This window comes from Poecile atricapillus, chromosome Z (genome assembly GCF_030490865.1).
Source record: "Poecile atricapillus isolate bPoeAtr1 chromosome Z, bPoeAtr1.hap1, whole genome shotgun sequence".
Lineage (NCBI taxonomy): Eukaryota > Metazoa > Chordata > Aves > Passeriformes > Paridae > Poecile > Poecile atricapillus.
Genome location: NC_081289.1, coordinates 36,984,702 through 37,003,600, shown reverse-complemented (window position 1 = coordinate 37,003,600; position 18,899 = coordinate 36,984,702). Strand labels below are relative to the sequence as shown.

At 49.3% G+C, this 18,899-nt stretch overlaps 2 protein-coding genes and 1 long non-coding RNA gene across 4 annotated transcripts; all 3 read left to right on the top strand.

The window, feature by feature from the left end:
- Positions 1–5,685: 5,685 nt before the first annotated feature.
- Positions 5,686–7,748, top strand: LOC131593142 (myogenic factor 6). 2 transcript variants are annotated; one of them, XM_058865401.1, is made up of 3 exons: positions 5,686–6,538; positions 6,772–6,865; positions 7,092–7,748. In XM_058865401.1, the coding sequence occupies exons 1-3, from the start codon at positions 6,023–6,025 to the stop codon at positions 7,208–7,210; spliced, it is 729 nt and encodes a 242-aa protein (XP_058721384.1). In that variant the 5' UTR covers positions 5,686–6,022; the 3' UTR covers positions 7,211–7,748. The 2 variants fall into 2 exon arrangements, with proteins under 2 accessions (XP_058721384.1, XP_058721385.1); XM_058865402.1 differs by having other exon boundaries at positions 5,696–6,538; positions 6,775–6,865.
- Positions 7,749–8,306: 558 nt separating this feature from the next.
- On the top strand, positions 8,307–9,793 carry LOC131573844 (uncharacterized). Its single transcript, XR_009276268.1, has 2 exons — positions 8,307–8,440; positions 9,137–9,793. It is a non-coding gene; the product is annotated as an uncharacterized LOC131573844 (long non-coding RNA).
- A 4,086-nt stretch (positions 9,794–13,879) lies between these two features.
- Positions 13,880–15,514, top strand: LOC131572771 (myogenic factor 5). The gene is made up of 3 exons (XM_058826099.1): positions 13,880–14,398; positions 14,882–14,957; positions 15,065–15,514. Exons 1-3 carry the CDS (start codon positions 13,892–13,894, stop codon positions 15,256–15,258), a joined length of 777 nt encoding a protein of 258 aa, XP_058682082.1. The 5' UTR covers positions 13,880–13,891; the 3' UTR covers positions 15,259–15,514.
- The last annotated feature ends 3,385 nt before the right edge of the window (positions 15,515–18,899 follow it).

Below are 18,899 nucleotides of genomic sequence, written 5' to 3'. Positions count from 1 at the left end.
AAAATGCATTTTACGCTTCCAACAGTCTGTAGTGTAAACAGACAAACCAGCATATACTGTAAAAAGCCTTTCACATAACTACAAAAAACATGATAACAACAAGCGATTGCACAACATGTGATGTCTTTTACTTGTGCCGCATGCCATGCTCCCCGTGTTTTGCCTAATCACAAGTAGAAGACATCTGTCATTATTACTCCATTTCTTCCTGCAAGAAATCCCTGCTTGTGGATAGAACCATGGAAAATGTTTGCCCCAGCCAGCAACAGTGCAACGGGCACTCCCTCCTCCCCAGGAAAACGTCTTGTAGTAAAATAAATGTGTTTGTGCAGTGGTGACTATTTGTCACTGTAGACCCTGACACAGGCATTAAAGCATCTGCCATTTAGAACTGGGTCTCATAACTGGCCAACATGAGAGCTGCAATGAAACCCTATCTTGCCATATTGAACTGGAGAAGTCTGTTTAGTTAGCAAGGTTGCACCTCTCAGATACTAACAGGACTGTAACTGATATGAACACTAAAGTCCATATCCAATCAAAGGCAAACAGCAATAATTTGGAACAGCTATATAGTCAAGACCTCTGTGAATAAGAATTTTTAAATCTTCCCCTACAAAGACTGTAAATTTATACAAAGTTGTCTTTTCTGGGTCTCTGTCCCTCTGGCTCCCCAGCTCCAGAGCACATATTACACTGTTCTCTACCCTATTTGTAAAACTTATATTTGAGGGATGGTTGCTACCATGTGCTTTTAAATTATTTAAAGTGTCGCATACTTATATACAAGCACTGGCATGTACAGTACACACACTTCCTCTAGTCAGTTCCTAAATCTCCAGTGAGAGTGTATGTGACATTGTAGATATGCAAATAATATCAAATCCTTGGACAACCAGAATTTGAATAGGGTAAATGAACAAAAAATTCTTGGTAAACAGAAGTCAGATAAGTCTAATATCATATATAAATTAAAATCAAGAATTAAAGCTGGTCTGTGTTATTCCTTCAGACCCCTGTGAAATCCATTTTAAGGCAAGAAGAGGTAACGAAATTCAGCTAGAAATTGCTGCTACATACCACAAGCCATGAAGCTCCATATGTTTTGTTCCAGTAGCAGGAATTATTACTGTTATTATTACTTACATGAATGTCAGAAAGGTTCTTTTTGCTTAAATTTCCCATGGGTCATTGTCAGCATAAAAAATGCTGGTCCCTCGTAGAGTCTCCACTGCCCAGTCTTCGAAGAAAACGAATGGAAAATCTCTAATCTCTATTTACCAAACATTTCTGTCATGTTTTGTAGATTCAGGAATAGACACATGCTTTTTAACAGACTACCAATCTTTGGTGCGCCAACTCTCCCCTTACACATCTGTCAGCCATTTCAAACATCCTACAAAGTAGATGCTTAAAATATCCTTCTGAAGGGAAAGAAGGGATGAAGTTTCTAATCCTCTATTGCCAATACTTGGCACAATATTCTATTTCAGCAGCAAGTCACAGTTCTCTAGCTGTTCCCTAAGAACTCTGACTACAAAAGTCAGCGGATCATACAGGTGTGCCAGGTACAGACCTGTCAAACCTGGCAGTGCTGAAGACCCAGCATCCCCTTATTATTTCAGGGTGCCTTCCAGCTTCGTTTCTCATGGACAGAACCCAGATGACAGACCCTTGAGAACACCCTGTAAGGAGAATGGAAAGTGCTGTAAGTCAGGGCTACTCAGAGATTTCCTTGACAAAGGCATTCCTGACAAAGTGAAATGAGAATGTAAACACATCCTGGGTGAGCATCTGAGTGTACCCACTGACACATCATGAGAAATGACAGAGAATTAACCCTGTAACAGCTTGGACTGGTGTCTTAACTAAATTACTACACAGGCTACAAGTGACAACAAAATACAGGCAGTAACACGTATTTCTAGACACACCATCTACCCTTACCTGAACAACCTACCAGACTCCAGTGAGAAGGCCTGTGAACTGGAATTGACAGAGAACACAAGAGCAAGAGCCTAGAGATTTTCAGCAGCAGCAAAGAGGTTTTCAGTACTTTAAGTGGTTGCCTGGAGACAGTAATGAGGAGAGCATTTTTTTTTCTGTTGAGAAATTAGATTAAAAATGCTGCAATTTAAAAAGGTGTTATTTTTCCTGTGGGGAAAAGAAAAAGGATGTTAGAAATAGCAACCAGTAGAAGATATAAAGTCAAATGCTGTATTTCAGAAACATGTTTAGAAGAATGTAAACTGTTTGAAAAGGCAAAGGCAGAAGAACAACATCTTGTATTAACAATAAAATAGTGAAATTTTCTGCTAAGAAAGGTGCTGTTGAACATGAGCGTAAAAGGAAGAGGAGAATGAGGTGTGAATAGAAAGATTTCCATTTCTAAAATGCAGAAAAATACTGAAAGCCCCAGTATGCCCACAGCTGGACCTACACTGGCAACCTGCCCTTCATAAATCTGCAAGAAGCAATTGAAGAATCATTTCCCTCATAGCCAAAGTATCTACCCATCTGTCAAAACAGGTATTGTATGAGTAGAATAGGGCTATAACTAGGCCTGAAAATTTCACCTTCACCCAGGTGCCCTTTCAGAATGACACATAGGAATGGATGTGATGGATCCTCACTGATTACAAATGCCACCGCAAAGAAGTATCAAAGACATCAAAGATTTAAAATGCACTGTGCCTGTGGCTGGAAGAATCTTGAGAACAGTGAAGGACAAAAAGGAGATATTTGGAATGGTATAAAGTGTTGAGTCCCGGCTGACAAAATACTTAAAAATTCTGGACTAAATTTCTGCTTAAACCTTAAGGTGTCAAGAGTGACCCAGGCAGTTCCAGGCTTATTATTCAACCACAGTCATCCAGAAAAATTGTATGTGGCATACATATGAATGTGGAGGGATCTAACTCCTGGAGGACAGCTGTGATTTAAAATGCAGTGTATCTCTCTTGTATTTGGTCATCCTGACCACTCATTGAATCTACAACTCAATGACTTTCTGAAACACTTCTTTGGTAAGGATAATAGACCTTCTAGACCAAATACAGCACATCAGAGTTTTACTTGTATAAATATGCTGAAAGTATATTTTCAGTAAATCTACCGTGCATGGAAGCACGAGCAATTGAATAAAGAACTGGCTTCAGAGTAAGATTTTCTATGAGGTTCTACCAAGCTGACTGAAATTACAAGCATACTTCAGTAGTGATCCTCCTTTCAATTCTATGTCCAATTGTTCTTATTCACATGCTTTTATTTCCTCCTATGTCTTTGTGCATATATCTAACACAATCAGGAATACAAAGCATGAAGAGAAAAATGGCCGGCACCAACTTTTCAATCCTTTATTTGATGCAATTTTGTAATGGAGAACATCTCTGAGGGTATTTTATTTATATGTTCTAAGCCTGTTTGCTAGCTGTTTAAAATAAACCAAGGAGTTAGAGTGGAAGATGCACCAGAATTCAAGTTTTTTATGTGATGGGGAAACTTATCATTTTCATTCAAATTAAAATTTATTTACAGTTGTTAGACGCTTTGCTTCTATCAGTTAGTCCTACAAAGGACTAATTATGCTGTGCCCACATCACTGTGAGGAGCTGAATTTGTTTACTCTGTCACTAAGTGCTGGAAAGAAAGAACATATTCTGTTTCCTGTTAAAAAAAAAAAATCTGTTGAAAGCAGCAGGAGCATCTGGCTCCTAAACTTACAGTTTCCCAGCTCACTGAGTCCACTTAAAGCTCTTGAAAGGACAACAACAATTTGGTAATTATCACTCTCCCTTAAACTAAATTTTCATTTGTGCACCTTACCAGTAGACTGATCTCATCTGTCTTGTTCCAAATATTCCCGTGGTGGTATTGAAGAAACAAAAGATTAAAATAAAAAAAAAAAATTACCCTAGTAAATGTGAAAAAAATTTAAGCAATCAGTGCACTTTTGGTTTGTGGAGTTTGTGATATTTTTTGTTTGTTTTGGGGGGGAGTGTTTGTGTTTGTTTGTTTTTTGTTGTTGCTGCTTTGGGTTTTTCTATTATTACCATTACTAATTTTATGGGACAAAGACCCCTGTTATACCCAAAAGCATGTAAAGGGGTAGTTTTTCCATGGATAGTCAGCAAATTAAATCAGAGACACAACGGATGCGTAAAGGTCAAAATTAAATCACAGGAAAAGTAAGTGACTGGTCAAAGGTCAAACAGAAAGCAAGCTGCAAAACATGGAAACTGAGAAACTGTTTCTTATGTGCAGTGCTTTAAGTGCCAGACTGCCCCTTCTTTAATCTGAAGAGGGAAAAAACTTCTGTGGTGGAATAGTATCAAAATTAGTTTCGCTGAGAACAGTCTGAATTTCTCTGTCTCATCCAAAAATTGCTATTGTTCTGCCTCATTAAAGCTGAAATGAGATCCACTCCAACACCACCAATGTGGTGAAAATAAAACCACAATTACTCTTAGTGTTAAAGATTTTTGTACTCCAAAAATTTGGTTTGCAGTTTTGGAGAAACAGTCGAGTCAGTCATTAATTTCATTGTTGCTTTAGAGAAATGAACAATACCACGACACTTCGGAAAGCTGAAGTTTGGAGCTATGTTTGAGAGCTATGAGACCATTGCAGGTGCTTCATGTATTATTGTTTCTATAAAAAGCTTACACATGTGTATATACACAAACACACAGGGATATACTTACTTATCCACATAAATAGACATACATATGCATGTGTGTGTGGGCATATAGTTATGGACACATGCATATATACATATATATACAAATACACATATATATATTTATATATACATATATTTATAATATATAAAATATACATATTTTTGTATATAATATATACTTTATATATTATATATTTATATTATATATATATTTACACACACATAAAGACATTATATTTCAAGAACACAAGGCAGCGCAGGAAAAAAGGCAAAGAGGCCATTTTCCCAATCCCCTTTCTTTATGTGAGACAGTTCCAGACACGATGTGACATTACAGTATAAGCTAACAGAGAGTGCTCACAAGCTCCATTTCTCTCTCTGTGCCTAGGAAGCTCTCTATACCCTGCCAGGCCCGAGGGATTAAACTTCAGTTACACCATATGCCTGGGCTTTGCTTGCCCTAAACAGCGTCAAGGACAAGGGCTGTCCAGAGAGCCCCATCACACTGTAACCCAGTCACCTGGAATCACTCCTGTCACCTCATGGGCAACGTGGGAAAGTTCACACTGAAAGGCTAAGCCGAGGTGCACTATCTGTGGGTGCCTCATCATCGCAGCACAGCTCTGCCTTGGCAACCTTCCCCACGTGTGCGGAGGAACAGCGAGCTTGGCTCCTAACCTTGGGCTGGCCCGGGTGGCTTGGGTCGCAGGAATGGCATGCTGCAAGGGGAAGGTGGCGGGGGGTGGAAATAGCAGGGGCTTCTACTGAAAATATTAACCCGTCTATTTAGAAAGCGATGGCTGCCTTTGAAATCTCTCCTTAGCCCCGGGCAGGGAGCGTACGCCGGGGGTGCGATGGGTGGGCTAGGGGAGGGCTCCCTGCTCAGCCCCGCGCCTTTGTCCTCCAGCCGTGCTCCCGAGGGCTCTGCAGCGGGGCCGGGCCGCCCACCGCTCCCGATCCCACAGCTCGCCTCCCTTCGCTGCGCCCCGAACTCACGGCATTTCGGAGGAGGGGGGATTGTAAATTTCTTTCCGCTTGTCTTTTTTGTTTGTTTGTTTATTTTATTTTAATTTTTTTCCAATTTGTCTCCCACCTCTTGTGTCCCCCCTCCCCCTTCTGAATGGGAGATGTTTTCAGGACAGCGGCCGGGAGACTGGCTGGAATCAGTTTTGGAGGGTGATACACCGCGACAGCTAAAAGTTGGATAGGGTTTCAGCAGCTCCTATATAAAGCAGGGGGGGACTTATGTCACTGCACTAATTAAATTCCATCTGGGTTGTTCCTCGGGGTGTTTTTGAGATTGCCACCCAACTCAAGCAGTCAGAGAGGCCCAGGGACAGCATGATGGACCTTTTTGAAACTGGCTCCTATTTCTTCTACTTGGACGGGGAGAATGGAGCCCTACAGCAGCTGGAGATGGCTGAGGGATCTCCGCTATACCCAGGCAGCGATGGCACCTTGTCTCCGTGTCAGGACCAAATGCAGCCAGAGGCCGGCAGTGACAGCAGCGGAGAGGAGCATGTGCTGGCACCCCCGGGACTACAACCCCCTCACTTCCCCGGCCAGTGTTTGATCTGGGCTTGTAAAACTTGCAAGAGAAAGTCGGCCCCCACGGACAGGCGGAAAGCAGCCACCCTGCGGGAGAGGAGAAGGCTGAAGAAGATCAACGAAGCTTTCGAGGCTCTGAAAAGGCGGACTGTGGCGAACCCCAACCAGAGGCTGCCCAAGGTGGAGATACTGAGGAGCGCCATCAGCTACATCGAGAGGCTGCAGGACCTCTTGCACAGGCTGGATCAGCAGGAGAAAATGCAGGAGATCGGGGGGGATCCCTTCAGCTTCAGCCCCAAGCAGGGAAATGTAAGCACTGCCGCTTGGCCCCTCGGCCGCCACGGCAGCGCCTCCGCGCCCGTCCCCTTCCTCCTCCTCCTCCTCTTCGGCAGGGCCGGTGGGGGGGCCGGGAGGGCTGGCGGGCGCCGAGGGCGCTCCTCGGGGAACCTGCCAGTCCTCGGGCCCGGCCCGTCCAGGGGAGCCGCTGCCGCCCCACTAACACCCGTCCTCTCCCCGTGTCTCCCGCTCCCGCCTGTGTGCAGCAGATCCCCAGTTCGGACTTCCTGAGCACCTGCAGCTCCGACTGGCAAAGCGTTTCTGACCATTCCCGAGCCCTAGGAGTCAGCCCCAAAGAAGGTAACTCGCCCCGCGGGCCCCGCTCGCCGCCCTGCCGGCCCTGCTCGCCCGTCGCTCCCGGGCCCGAGCCCCTTCCCGAGCCCCGACGGGAAGGGGCCCCGCGTTCCCAGCGGCCCGGCTCTCACTCTCCCTCCTTTGCCCAGGCTCTCCGGCAGCCGGGAGCTCCAGCCGAGGCCCGGCGAGGAGGAGCGGTCTCTTCTGTAATGCCTTTTCTCTCATTGAACAGGAGTCTCCGTTGTCGAGTCGTCGGCCTCCAGCAGCCTTCGCTGCCTCTCTTCAATAGTGGACAGTATTTCTTCCGACGATCCCAAACTGCCCGGCGCGGAGGAAGCGGTGGAGAAATAAATCCGGGTTTGTGGTAGTGTATTTAAAGGAGATGGAGCCTCCACCCTGTCTCCTCTAAACTAAGTAACCAAGCAAATTCACACAGTGGAAAGCCCAAGCAGGGGCCGTTTTAAGATCCAATCAAAGGTACACCTACCCCAAAGAAAATGGCTCCCACTGACTCGAGCCAGACAGACTTCCTTCTTACCTTCTCATTTCTTTTTCCCGAGGTTTGTTTTCTTTAAACTGTGTTGCATAAACCACCTTTTTTTTTTTTCTTTTATTTTTTAATTTAAGATACTTACCTATGTACCGGTGATCCGCTTTGTCTGAGACTCACCGGGAAGTTCATTCCTGTCTGAGTGAAGCTCTTGGTTGCATTGCGTGTGAGTCGTATTTAAAGAGTTCTCGCCTCGTTTTGTTCCTGTAAATAATTTCAGTACTGTCTTTTTTTTTTTTTGTAAACATAACATATATATTTAAATGGTGGAATGTGATATTGTATATAAGAACAGATGGATTTCTTGGACTGTAAAATAAAGCTCTTTGTGTTACAGTGTTTTCCTCCCGTCCTCTTAATTTCATAAAATAACCCGATCCCGGAGTTAAAACCCACCACTGACTTCAGCGAGAAGAAGGCCAGAAGAGTCAGACCCATGTAGCAGAAGCACGACCCGTGTGACTGGAAGCAGGACACGGGACAGATTTTTCCTTCGTTGACTCCTCTAAGGACCGTCTCTCCCCCTTTAGGGCCGCACCCGCGGTGTGAATCTCCCCATGGGCGCCGGGGAAGCCGGGCGGGCACGGGTTATACGGACAGGAGCCGCCACCTCTCCGGCCGCCCGCAGTGCTCCGTGGCTCGGTTCCTCGCCGTGCTTTCGGAACGCACGTCCCCCTGAAAAGCGATATTGCTCCCCTAAAATGTCCAACAGTGCCGCTCGAGAACCGTGCCAGGCCAAGATGCTTCCCCGGCCTTGCCCTGCTCGTGGAAGGTGAGGTTAGAAGCGGGGGATGAAAGAAGATACCCCAGCCCGTCGTCCCCCCCACCCCCCCCCCGACCTCCTGCCCCGGTCCTTGAGCTGGGAGAGGCTCAGTGTGTCTCACCTTCTCCTCTCGACACCGAGGACTTGAACGCAGGGCTGGTCTGCGGTAAAAATGACGGGCCTGCTGCACTAATGGTACAGCAACTGGCCGTGACAGAAGCCCGCTCCCTCTGGGGCTGGAGGAAGCTGTAGTTTCTTCCCAGGAAAGGTAACTCCCCTTGACTGCCTTGAGCCTGAGGGAGAAGGGAATGGAGTCCTTCAGGGAGGAAAGAGTTAAGCGACGGAAAGGGTTTGGGGGGGTAACAGCATATGAAGCCTTTCACTCAGTGATTTAAAAAAACAGCCTCGCTGAGAATAGTGGAACGGAGCTGCTCACAGCCAGCGCGTTAGGGTCTGTAACAGATTGTACCCCCGGGAAGGGGCGACCACCAGGGAACAGCGCATTCTGCCCCTGGCACACACACAGGGCTCGCCGGACAGCCTGCACAAGTAAACAGAGGACACTTCAACTCTGCCCGCGTGCCGTCCCCTCGTCAACTTTAGCCATTGATTTATTCTTTGTTTCTGGTTTTTGAAAGGTCACAGTCGCGCTTTGGGAAGGTCTCCCCCTCCCAGGCCATCTAGGACACGGGTACACCCGTCTGAAGTGGAAGCTCTGGGTAGAGCCTCCCCTGAGAGCTGACCCTCCAATCTGCCATGCCTTCCTACTACCCTTTCTGTGCCGCCGTGGCCAGCCGGGTTTTTAAACCAGTGATGTGCTAGCTCTAATTGCCTCTAATGAGACACTCCCTTGCAAGGAGTAATTGCGGCGGGATAGTGTGGTGGACACGGTGATGCAAGTTTCCCCATTTTTTTCTCCTTTCAAATTAAACCCGTTGCCTCGGGGAACTCTCGGATTCTTCAGAAAGCGGCGTGGGGAAGCGCTGGGTCCTGCGTGCCACCTCTGCGACCTGGCACAAGAGAGAAGACGCTGCAGCCCTCTTCTATAGCGAAGGCACTTGATCAGCAAGAGAGTATTTCAGATCGGGCTAGCAGCTCTTCTCCTTCCTTCCTAATTTGTTTGAAACCCCGCCGCGTCCTCGGGAAGGGCTACACAGAGTTCACACGGCGATCCCACTGCCCGCATCAGGGCAGGAGCCGTGCTGGGCCACCCCCCAAAGCCACAGTGTCGCACCCACACCGGGGCAGCCGGCTGTCAGATTTACCCGCAGCCGGGCATACATCTCAACAAGCCACCCGTCCGCCCGGCAGGACCCCCACGGCAGCGTCTCCTCCAGCAGCAGGGTAACTTGAGCGATTGTTTGGAGAAGTTTGCCTAAAGGAGAGTTTTTTCATTAAATAAAGAAAATACCTCCCGAAGAGACTCTCCGTGACCCCCGGGGCTGCAGCTGACATGTCGGGTTTCCCAGTGAAGGTCGTCAGTGTGTTTGCAATTAAAATGTTTGTGTTAGATATTAATAACGATAATCTTTACTTAAGTCCCCAGCCAAAGCAAACAGGGCCCTGGAATCACAAAATCAAAGGGCAATAACTGGGTAAAGACAAGAGGTTTGTGATTTAATGAAGTCTTTTTCCGGAGGGACCACGCACAAAGTCATAGAAGTTTTTACGCAAGTGCCCCTGCCGCTCCCTCCTCCCCTCTGCGGGCTGAAATTGCCATGCTCAACACAGTCTCCCTCTCCTCTACCTGCTCCGCTCTCCTGGGAACCAACCACCTGCTCGCTCCCTCAGGAGCGGGGGGATGTGAGGCTCCGCCGGCCCGCGGTGCGTGGTGCCCGTCCCGGCGGGGCACAGCCAGACGTGCCTGTGGGGCCGGGAACGAAATGGGGAAGGCAGTGGAAGGGGGGAATGGGGTGCCTGTCGGCCGTGCTGCCGCGTTGACACCGCCTTCTTCTGAAGGGACGCGACCGAGCGTTTAAAGCCTTGTTTTTAGTTTGAGGTTTTTGGTTGGTTTGTTTTGGTTTGGTTTTTGTTTGGTTGATTTGAGTTTTCTCTTTTATTTTGTTGGGTTTTTTTGGTTGGTTTGTTTTGGGTTTTATATTGTGCATCTTTATTTTCCTCGGTGAAATCGTCCGCAGACCAGGAAGGGAAGCAAACAGCCAGCAGCAGGTTTAGCTCATTCTCTGAAGTCCAGGCGATCAAGAGGCGACACAACAATTGTCGCCACGGGAAAATTCCTGGGTGGACCATTGCAGTTTTGGGGACCCCGTACGATTTTTCCACAGTTTCCATCTTTCTGTGGAGAATGAGCTAGGGATGGGGGTAGGGGGCAGGGAGGGGGAGGAGGTTGAATAACTGAACCATGTGCTCGCTGGGACGTCCCTCCGATAGCAGGAACTAGCAACTTTTCCCAGTCTCAAGGCTGCTAAAAACTCCCTCGTGTCCCTTTGATCTCTCCTGGGAGTCCCGGGGAGCCAGCAGAGGCCAATGCCTTCTTCAGCTGTCCTCTATACAATTCCCTCTGGCAGGTACTAATGTGTTTACTTAGGTGCTCACTGTTCCCAGCGCTGGGGGGAACCAAACGTTTCTCACACGGCTGGAAGCGCCTGGCCCCACCAGCCCGACTGGGAAACAGTTTTGCTCTCGGGGCATCACAGAGGAGCACTCGCTGCCGCTGCCGGTACCCGCGGGCGGCGGGAGCCGAACGGAGCGGCAGCACCGAGTTACACGCTCTGGCCTCCCTGCGCCGGGCCCGGCGTGCGCTCCGTGGAGGCCGGCCGGGCACAGCGCAAAGGCGCTCCGGAACGCCGGGGCTGGGGGTGCGCTCGGGGGCACCGCAAACACCTCTCACCCCCTCAGTCCGGTGACTTACGGTTTCGGTAGGATTCTCTTCTCTTAAATAGAAAGGCGTGGGACTTGGGAAAAGATGGCACGCTCTGCAAACGGCGCCCACATGGGATGGAATCCCTCCAGGAAATAGGTGCGGCACGACGATTCCTGAGGAGTGAGGAGGGCTGGGGCGAAGAACACCATTTAAAGGGATCTTGACACATTCACCACTTTCTCCCTGCCAGTCCACAGGAGCAGACAGTGTCTGATGCTAAGGCTGTTCCCGCTTTCCGGACTTGAGCCTCCTGAAATGCAGCACTATCCTCTCCCTCCCCCCACCTCGCCCTTCGCCAGCAGCCTCATTAGCCAGCCTTGTAGTTCGTGTTTTCTCCCCCCTTTCTTTAGTTCCACTTGCCTACTGCATTTTTGCAAATTTGTTTTGAGATCACTTTACCAGAGGAGCCGGGGGCTCCTTAAGGGATACTAATTACTGATTTTTTTTTTTTTCTCCTTCTTGAGTGGCAGGCCCTTCCATGGTTTCCTCCATTTCCCCAGAAATATTCAAGAAAAAAGGAAAGAATTTTTTCCAGCTCCTCCAAAACTTTTGGGGAAAAGCACGTTTCTTAACAGCCCGAGCTCCGCTGAGTTGAGTCAAATCTGCGAGCTAAAGCTCTGCATGCCAGGAGAGCGAGACTGAGGGGCTTGGCGTTGTGCACCGGGAGATCCACAGTGCATGCTTGGAGAGAAACCAAGCATGCACCAACCCAGAAAGGTGATCGGAACTGCAACCGGCACTTTAAAGATCAAGTTTATTTGTGCACGAAGCATAAATATGTAAACAGGTCTATTTTAGCCGGCGCAAATGTAGTAAATGAAATTGTGTGTGTATCTGTGTATGTCTGTGTGTGTGCACGCCACAGCCCAGTGAAGAGTTCAAGTTACTGCAGAGCAGAACCCCTCCTGACTGATGCTGTCTTAGGAAAACAATAGGGAACTGTCCTATTTCAGATGTGGCCCAACAAAGCAGCAACCTGCACCTCAGAGCGGCAGAAGCCTGAAATTCTGAGCTTTCCCATTCTGTAACTTTATTCCTTTATCAACTGTCTGTTTTCCATAGAGTATTCATTTCAAAGGGGGCTCCCCGTGTTTACGGCCCCAAATAAACCAGAGCAGTGCAGATGTAGCCTTCCCCAGCTGTTAGAGAATTTTGCATCCTTTCGTAGGAAGGTGTGTGCAGGGTTGCTTTTTAGGAAAAAAAATTAGCCTAAGAGTGGAAATCCGCCTTTGGGGGCTCGAGGGTGGTGGTAGCAGAGAAACAAGGATGGGTTCCCTCCATCCCCAGCACAGGCCGAGCTGCTTGCCTTTCTCCGCCTTGCCCTGGCGGATCGCAGGGCTTCCCGGCGGCGTGCGCTGCCACAGAGCATCTCTCTCAGGAGCTACTTCCCTACCCGCCTTGCTCACTTGATCAGCTGCTCCTGGAGACAATCCAGCGAGCTCCTGGCTGGCCGCGCCACCACACTACCTCTTCCTTAATGGAGGCTAACTGAAGGCGCCTTTTTCCTGGGCACACAAACCGGCTCCGTAGCGTTTGAACCGCTGCTGGGTCATTTGCTCTCCGTTTAAGTTAGATTAGGTCACATAATTTTTTTCCCAGGTAGGGAAGGTTTCCTTTCCCTTCTCATAATATTTTCCTCAGCTACAAAAGCCACCTGGATGAAACCAAAGGATTCCTGCGCGTTAGCAAATGCCTGTTAAATGGCTTCATTACCACTCTAATGACCCTTGCACCACTCCGCTCGGCTACTGCTGCGGCTGGGGCTCTGCAAGGCTTTTGTCCCCTTGTGTAAAGTTACTTAGGGATTGCGGGGTTAGAAATTTTACACTTCCAGGAGGGGTTTGTTGCACTGGCAGCTGGGACGCATCTGTAACGGTACAAGTTTGCCTGAAAGCAGAAAATTAGCAAGCCCAAGGCACTGCTTGACTATTGTGTCCCTAGCAGCTTCAGGTCACAAGAGTAGGAGAAAGAATGGGAAGGGGATTTGTCTCTGAGCAAACACATACACTTTTCTTTTGTGAGTACCTTTCCTTGTGATCCGATTCGACAGCACTAAAATCTGGTTTCCCTCCTCCTTGTCCTGGCCACAAGTAGCAGTGCATTGTTGTCCCCCAATTTGTAAATTTCAGCTGTTGGTGGCACAACTTTAATTACTGGAACAAAGCGCTCCTTGAGATAAATAGGTCTGAGAAGAAGGTTATCATTTAAAAGGAGAAGAAGGCTATAATTAAGTAAGGTTATAATTAAAAAGGAGAAGAAGGCTCCTCTTAGGTCTGAGAAGAAGGTTATAATTTTTCAGGTTATACCTGCATCACGGGCTGTGGGAAATAAAGATATGCAAGTAGAGGCTGTAGGTGTCCCTCACGAAGAAACGTGTGATGGGAACAGCAGGACTAGGAAGGGTTCTTGTACGAGCCACTGACAAGTGGTTCGTGTGTGTCCACTGCCCTTCTTTTTCTTTCCATACCAAACTGCAAATTCACGGGCTTGGTTGGAAATTTGGGGATGTCGCAACCAGTGCATGGGAGGTCGTTCATTAGAAAAGTGCCCATCTCTCGGCGCTCCAAAGGAGCGATGCGGAGCAAATTGTCTCCTGGCGACTGGAGGGGGCTTGCCCAGACAGCTCCCGGCAGGGGCTGTGGTGGGATATGCTAATAAAGACTGGCCGCTGCGGACCAGCCTCCCTTTACCATGTATATATAAGGGCCCCCCGCATCAGCCGAAGGACACTTGGTCTCGGGTCGCTAATTACGAAGGAAATTGCCCCAGCGCACTGCGGAGCGCCTCGCCGAGAGCCGGTGGCCACCGTCCCGCACAGACGCCTCCGCAGCAGGGATGGAGGTGATGGACAGCTGCAAGTTCTCCCCGTCCGAGCTCTTCTATGACAGCTCCTGCCTCTCCTCCCCAGAGGGCGAATTCCCTGAGGATTTTGAGCCCAGGGATCTGCCTCCTTTCAGCTCCCACGAGCCCCCCGAGCCCGCCTGCTCCGAGGAAGAGGAGCATGTCCGAGCTCCCTCTGGCCACCACCAAGCTGGTCACTGCCTCATGTGGGCTTGCAAAGCCTGCAAAAGAAAATCCACCACAATAGACCGGCGGAAGGCAGCCACCATGAGGGAGAGGAGGAGGCTGAAGAAAGTGAACCAGGCTTTTGAGACCCTGAAGAGATGCACCACTGCCAACCCCAACCAAAGACTCCCAAAAGTAGAGATCCTGAGAAACGCCATCAGATACATCGAGAGCCTCCAGGAGCTCTTGAGGGAACAGGTAGAAAACTACTATCACCTGCCCGGACAGAGTTGCTCCGAACCGACCAGCCCCACTTCCAGCTGCTCCGATGGGATGGTAAGACACAGGCAGGAGCCATGGGGTTGTGGGGACCCCAGAGGGCCCGCGGGCAGGTCCATCTCTGCCCAACGCCGTGGGACCAGTCCCACGGGTGTGGGACGGGCCGAACGCATCCGGACATCAGGAAAAGCGGGCGGTTTGCCTTAGAACAGGCCCCTTCCCAGATTTTCCGCTGAGCACGCACGCGGGCTTTCCGGGGATGCGCGGGGGGCCGTAGCGCTGCCCGAAGGCGCCCTGCAGGCGCCCCAGCCCCCGGGGTCTCGCCGTCCCCCCGATACCCTCTTAGCGCGGCCTTAGAGGGGAAGCCTGGGGGCTGGGCGAGATGGGGAAGGCGCTGCCCAGCGCCAGCAGCCGGGCTGGGGGGCGGCTGCTGCGCTCCCTCCCCGCCGGCCTTCATGGCGCTTTCCCTTCTCGGGGAGCGTCCCGCTGGCCTCTGGGCGGGGGCGGCAGGGCCGGCACTCGCCCCTCGCTGTCTTGCAGGCCGACTGTGGCAGCCCCGTTTGGTCGGCAAGAGGCAGCAGCTTCGACGCCGTCTACTGCGCCGAGATGGCCCACGGTAAGCCCGACTGCACCCGGCGCGGCCTGGGGGGCAGAGGCGGGGCCCGGGCGTCTGTGGGAGGCAGCGCGGCACCCCGCGGTAACGCGCTGCCCCGTTCCCGTCAGGGTACGCCGCCGATCAGAGCAGCGCCCTGTCCAGCCTGGACTGCCTTTCCAGCATCGTGGACCGTCTCTCCCCGGCGGAGGAACCAGGGCTGTCCCTCCGCGACGCCGACTCCCTCTCGCCCAGCGCCAGCATCGACTCGGGGCCGGAGACGCCCGGCACGCCGCTGCCCCGACGGACCTACCAGGCGCTATGAGGGGCCGCAGGGCCTGCGCCCCGCGCCTGCCGCCGGGGCCGCCTCCCGCGCCCGGCCGCCTCTTGCAAACGCTTCTCGGGCGAGGGGACAGCCCCACTGCTCCTCGGGCCGCCGCTTCCCTCTGGGGCTGCAGGCAAAGCGCCCCGCCGGCCCCCGGCCCGTGGTCTCCAGCACCCCGGCAGGGCAGGTAGACCCCGGGGCTCGGGACACACGAGCTGCCCTGGAATCCCCGCTGCAAATAAAACGTGCTGTGAGAGAGCTGTCTGACCGGCTGGTTCTTTAAGTGCATTCCCTGGCATGGGGGAGGGCAGCGAGACTCGGCTGCGGGGCCGGCAGCATCCCTGTGGAGCCCCCACCCAGCCTCGGGCGCCCCTGGGCTCCTGCCGGCGGGGCTCCCCCCATCACGGCAGTCCCGAGCCGGGACGTGGAGTGTCTTGCCGGGCTGGGGACTGGGACCTTGTTTCTCGTTCCACCAGCGCGTATTATGCTGAGACCACTCATGCGCAGTAACAAAAATGGGGAAGTTTAAATTCTCACACAGTATGTCCTGTTATAGGCAGAGTTTCCTTTCTTTTCTGCAAAAGTAAAAGTAATATTTCACAGTCATGTTTTTCCATCCTCTCCTCCCCGCCTTCCCTTTCTGTCCACCCCTGCAAAAGCTCATGTTTCTTTCGCTGGGTATGAAGATGGACTATGCATCCCAGAATTTGACCCTAAAATTGCATGGTGACTCTGCTCTCAAAACAACTGTATCATCTAGCTCTGATGCTGTGCTGGGGAATTTTGCCTGTTGCTCTGGCAGAGACAAATTTAGTAAAGTTAGTAAGACCAAACCACATGTATCTCTTTCACAAGCCACGAGGTATATTTCACAATATTTGGAAAACAATATAGATTTATCTGCTCCAAATGATTTTGGTCATACCATCGAGGATGCAAATTCATTACTCGACATAGCTCTAGAAATAACCAGGCCAAATCTTTCTGTGTTTTCAGATGTAACAAGTATTTCCTTCCAAACACTAAATTAGGTCCATCTACCATGAAAAATTTCTGGCTTTTTGCACTCTTCTACCCATAATTCAAAACTTTCTTAGCCAACCCTCCCCAGCCCCCTTAAAAAAGAAAAAAAAACAAAAGAAAAAAAAAAAAGAGATGAGATGGAAAGATGGGCTTTTTCAATTCATCCAGAAATGTCTCATATGATAAATACTCTGGGAAGAGAAATATACACCTCGCTATTGTGGGATAAGGATGTATTTGCCGTTTGTGTTTGTGTTGCTAGCACTTGGCAGCCAAGGGGCCTGGCAGTGGTATTTCACTTCTGATAAATCTTTCACTTGAATCCAGCCCAGCTGAGTCATGTCACCAAAAGTTATCACCTGACTGGCCTTTGGCAGAATCTCTGAGCCAAAGATAAAAGAAGCCTTTGCCTAGGGATGGCTCTGTCCCTGTAGCACACTGAGGGTCTCTGTCCTCCCACAAGGGGCCACAGAGAAAGTGAGGTGGCACCTGCCATCCTGAGTCTGCATCAGGGCAGTAGCAGGTGTGTGTCTGACACAGGGCAAGGCCAGCCCACCCTTTGGCACAGCTTCTCTCAAAATTACTTTCTGCCCTTGCCCATAGCCTTGAGGTAAGTGTTCTTTTCTTGCAGAATATTTCAGGAGGAGCCTTGACCAGAATGGGCTTTCTGTGTATACAGATATGTCTGAACTAATCATGGGGTAGAAGGAGTGGTTTTAAACCCCTGAGTTGCAGCCATGCAGAGGTTCAAACTCCTGACATTGCAGATGCTTCAGGAGTATGCAAATGCCTTAAAAGAGACATAGTCTTGGTTCTGGGGGATCACATCCCAAGCCTCCTGTTCACAGGAATCATTATGCAAGACCTTGAACAACACTGGTTTTATTTCCTGGCTTCTCACACACTGCTGTAGTGTGTCAGTGTTCACTCCTCTCAATCAAAATGTCATCCCATGGATGCTTCTTATGCCCAGGATTCAATAGAGTGCAGATGATTTTAAATGGCATTTTAGAGTGAGCTAAGCTAGAGAACCTTCAGCATTTCATTCTGCACTGTGCTGACCTTGGCAAGCGATCTCGGACAAAGTATGCAGAGTAACACTAGCAAATCACATGTTGGTAATGTACACCTCTCTTTGGCTGGCAGACATTTTAAGAATCGCAAAAAGGTCAATACTTCTGAGAAGTAGCTTTTCAGAGTGTGAGGAGAAGCATTCCATCTGTGGGATGTTTTTCTGTAGCCTCCTGAGTCCTACGACAGTAGTTTACAACCTGTAGGTTTTGCTATACACGTCTGGGAAACAAAATTTAAATTACCGGACACCTATGAAAAAAGCTTCCATGAGATGAAAAGTACAATAATCCTTGAAAGGAATGGAAGTGAGTACCATCAAACTGCCTTTAGTCTGGATTGGGATTTGTGTGGATTGGGAAGAACAAAAAGGCTGTTGGGAGATACACTGTTCTGGTCAGATTTGACATATCTAATAATACTAAGAAGTGTAACTGAAAAGAAAGAATTGTATTCTATATGAAACATGTTCATTTAAGGAAGGCTGTGCCCAGAAATAAATAAGAAGGTGATGGTCTAGAAAATCTGAGCTCCACCTATCCCAACTCCTACTATGTGTCTGATTGCTTAAGGCTCTGGGGCAGCGTGTAGTGGCCTCACAGGCAGGTGGGCAGGTGCAGTGGTGCCTCATGGTGTCAGAATAATGAATATAACACAGAGGCTGTGTTACAGCAAGTTTTCCGACTACCACTCACTGTAAGGAAGGGCATAATTCTGTACATTTTTTAGAGTACAAGTAATGTTATATTTCACCTCTGAAAACCATGCTTATTTGACTTAAATTAAGACTGAGGGAGGCAGCTGAGCTTTGCAGGTTTTTTTGCTTGTGAAGTCTCCTGTATCTTTTGTTAATAAACCAGAGATCTTGATCTTAGTGAAACACATATTTTAGATTCAGATCAAAAGGGACATTTGCACATTGAAAAACTAACAGAAATCTGGAAAAGATCTCTTAAATATAACATCGAGACAAATCCTGCTTTCTTAATGTTCAAATTTCTTGAGCTGCTTCTGTGGAAAACCACTAATTTTTGCCGGTAGCAAAAGATCAAGCTCTTTCTTTTCTTGTGGTAAGGCAAAAGTGGTACATTTTTGGTAATTAGTTCTTGGAGGATGAAGGTATCTTTATTTGTAGTGGAACATCTCAAACCATAGCTACAGTTCAGTGGAAATTCAGCATCTCTTCTTCCCTGCTTGTCAGGAGCAGACAGACTCAACCACAGCAGGCAGCTCACCTCTCCCCCTCTAAATCTCCTCCCTCACTCCTTTCTTCCCCCCTTTCCTCCACCTTCTCCTCTGCAGAACCCTTGACTCGCTCATCACTTCTCCTTGCTCCTCTCAGCTGGACCCTGGCGTGCTGGAGCACTCACAGCTGGCCAGCTGACTTCTGACCTTTGGACAGTTCTGCACAGGGTATCAGCCTTACAGCTGGCCACAACTGCCTTCCTGGCAACTAAAGGCCTAATGAGCTTGGCCAGCTGGAGACTGGGCTGGAATCCTGCTGGCTGATTTGACCCTGCATGAGGGATTGAGGGGTGTACCCCCAA

Excerpts from the sequence above, each read along its gene's own strand:
- LOC131593142 (XM_058865401.1), top strand. The coding sequence starts at position 6,023 with ATGATGGACCTTTTTGAAACTGGCTCCTATTTCTTCTACTTGGACGGG. Across the intron at positions 6,539-6,771 it reads TCAGCCCCAAGCAGGGAAAT|CAGATCCCCAGTTCGGACTT; the intron begins GTAAGCACTGCC and ends GCCTGTGTGCAG. Across the intron at positions 6,866-7,091 it reads AGGAGTCAGCCCCAAAGAAG|GAGTCTCCGTTGTCGAGTCG; the intron begins GTAACTCGCCCC and ends CTCATTGAACAG.
- LOC131572771 (XM_058826099.1), top strand. The coding sequence starts at position 13,892 with ATGGAGGTGATGGACAGCTGCAAGTTCTCCCCGTCCGAGCTCTTCTAT. Across the intron at positions 14,399-14,881 it reads CCAGCTGCTCCGATGGGATG|GCCGACTGTGGCAGCCCCGT; the intron begins GTAAGACACAGG and ends GCTGTCTTGCAG. Across the intron at positions 14,958-15,064 it reads CTGCGCCGAGATGGCCCACG|GGTACGCCGCCGATCAGAGC; the intron begins GTAAGCCCGACT and ends CGTTCCCGTCAG.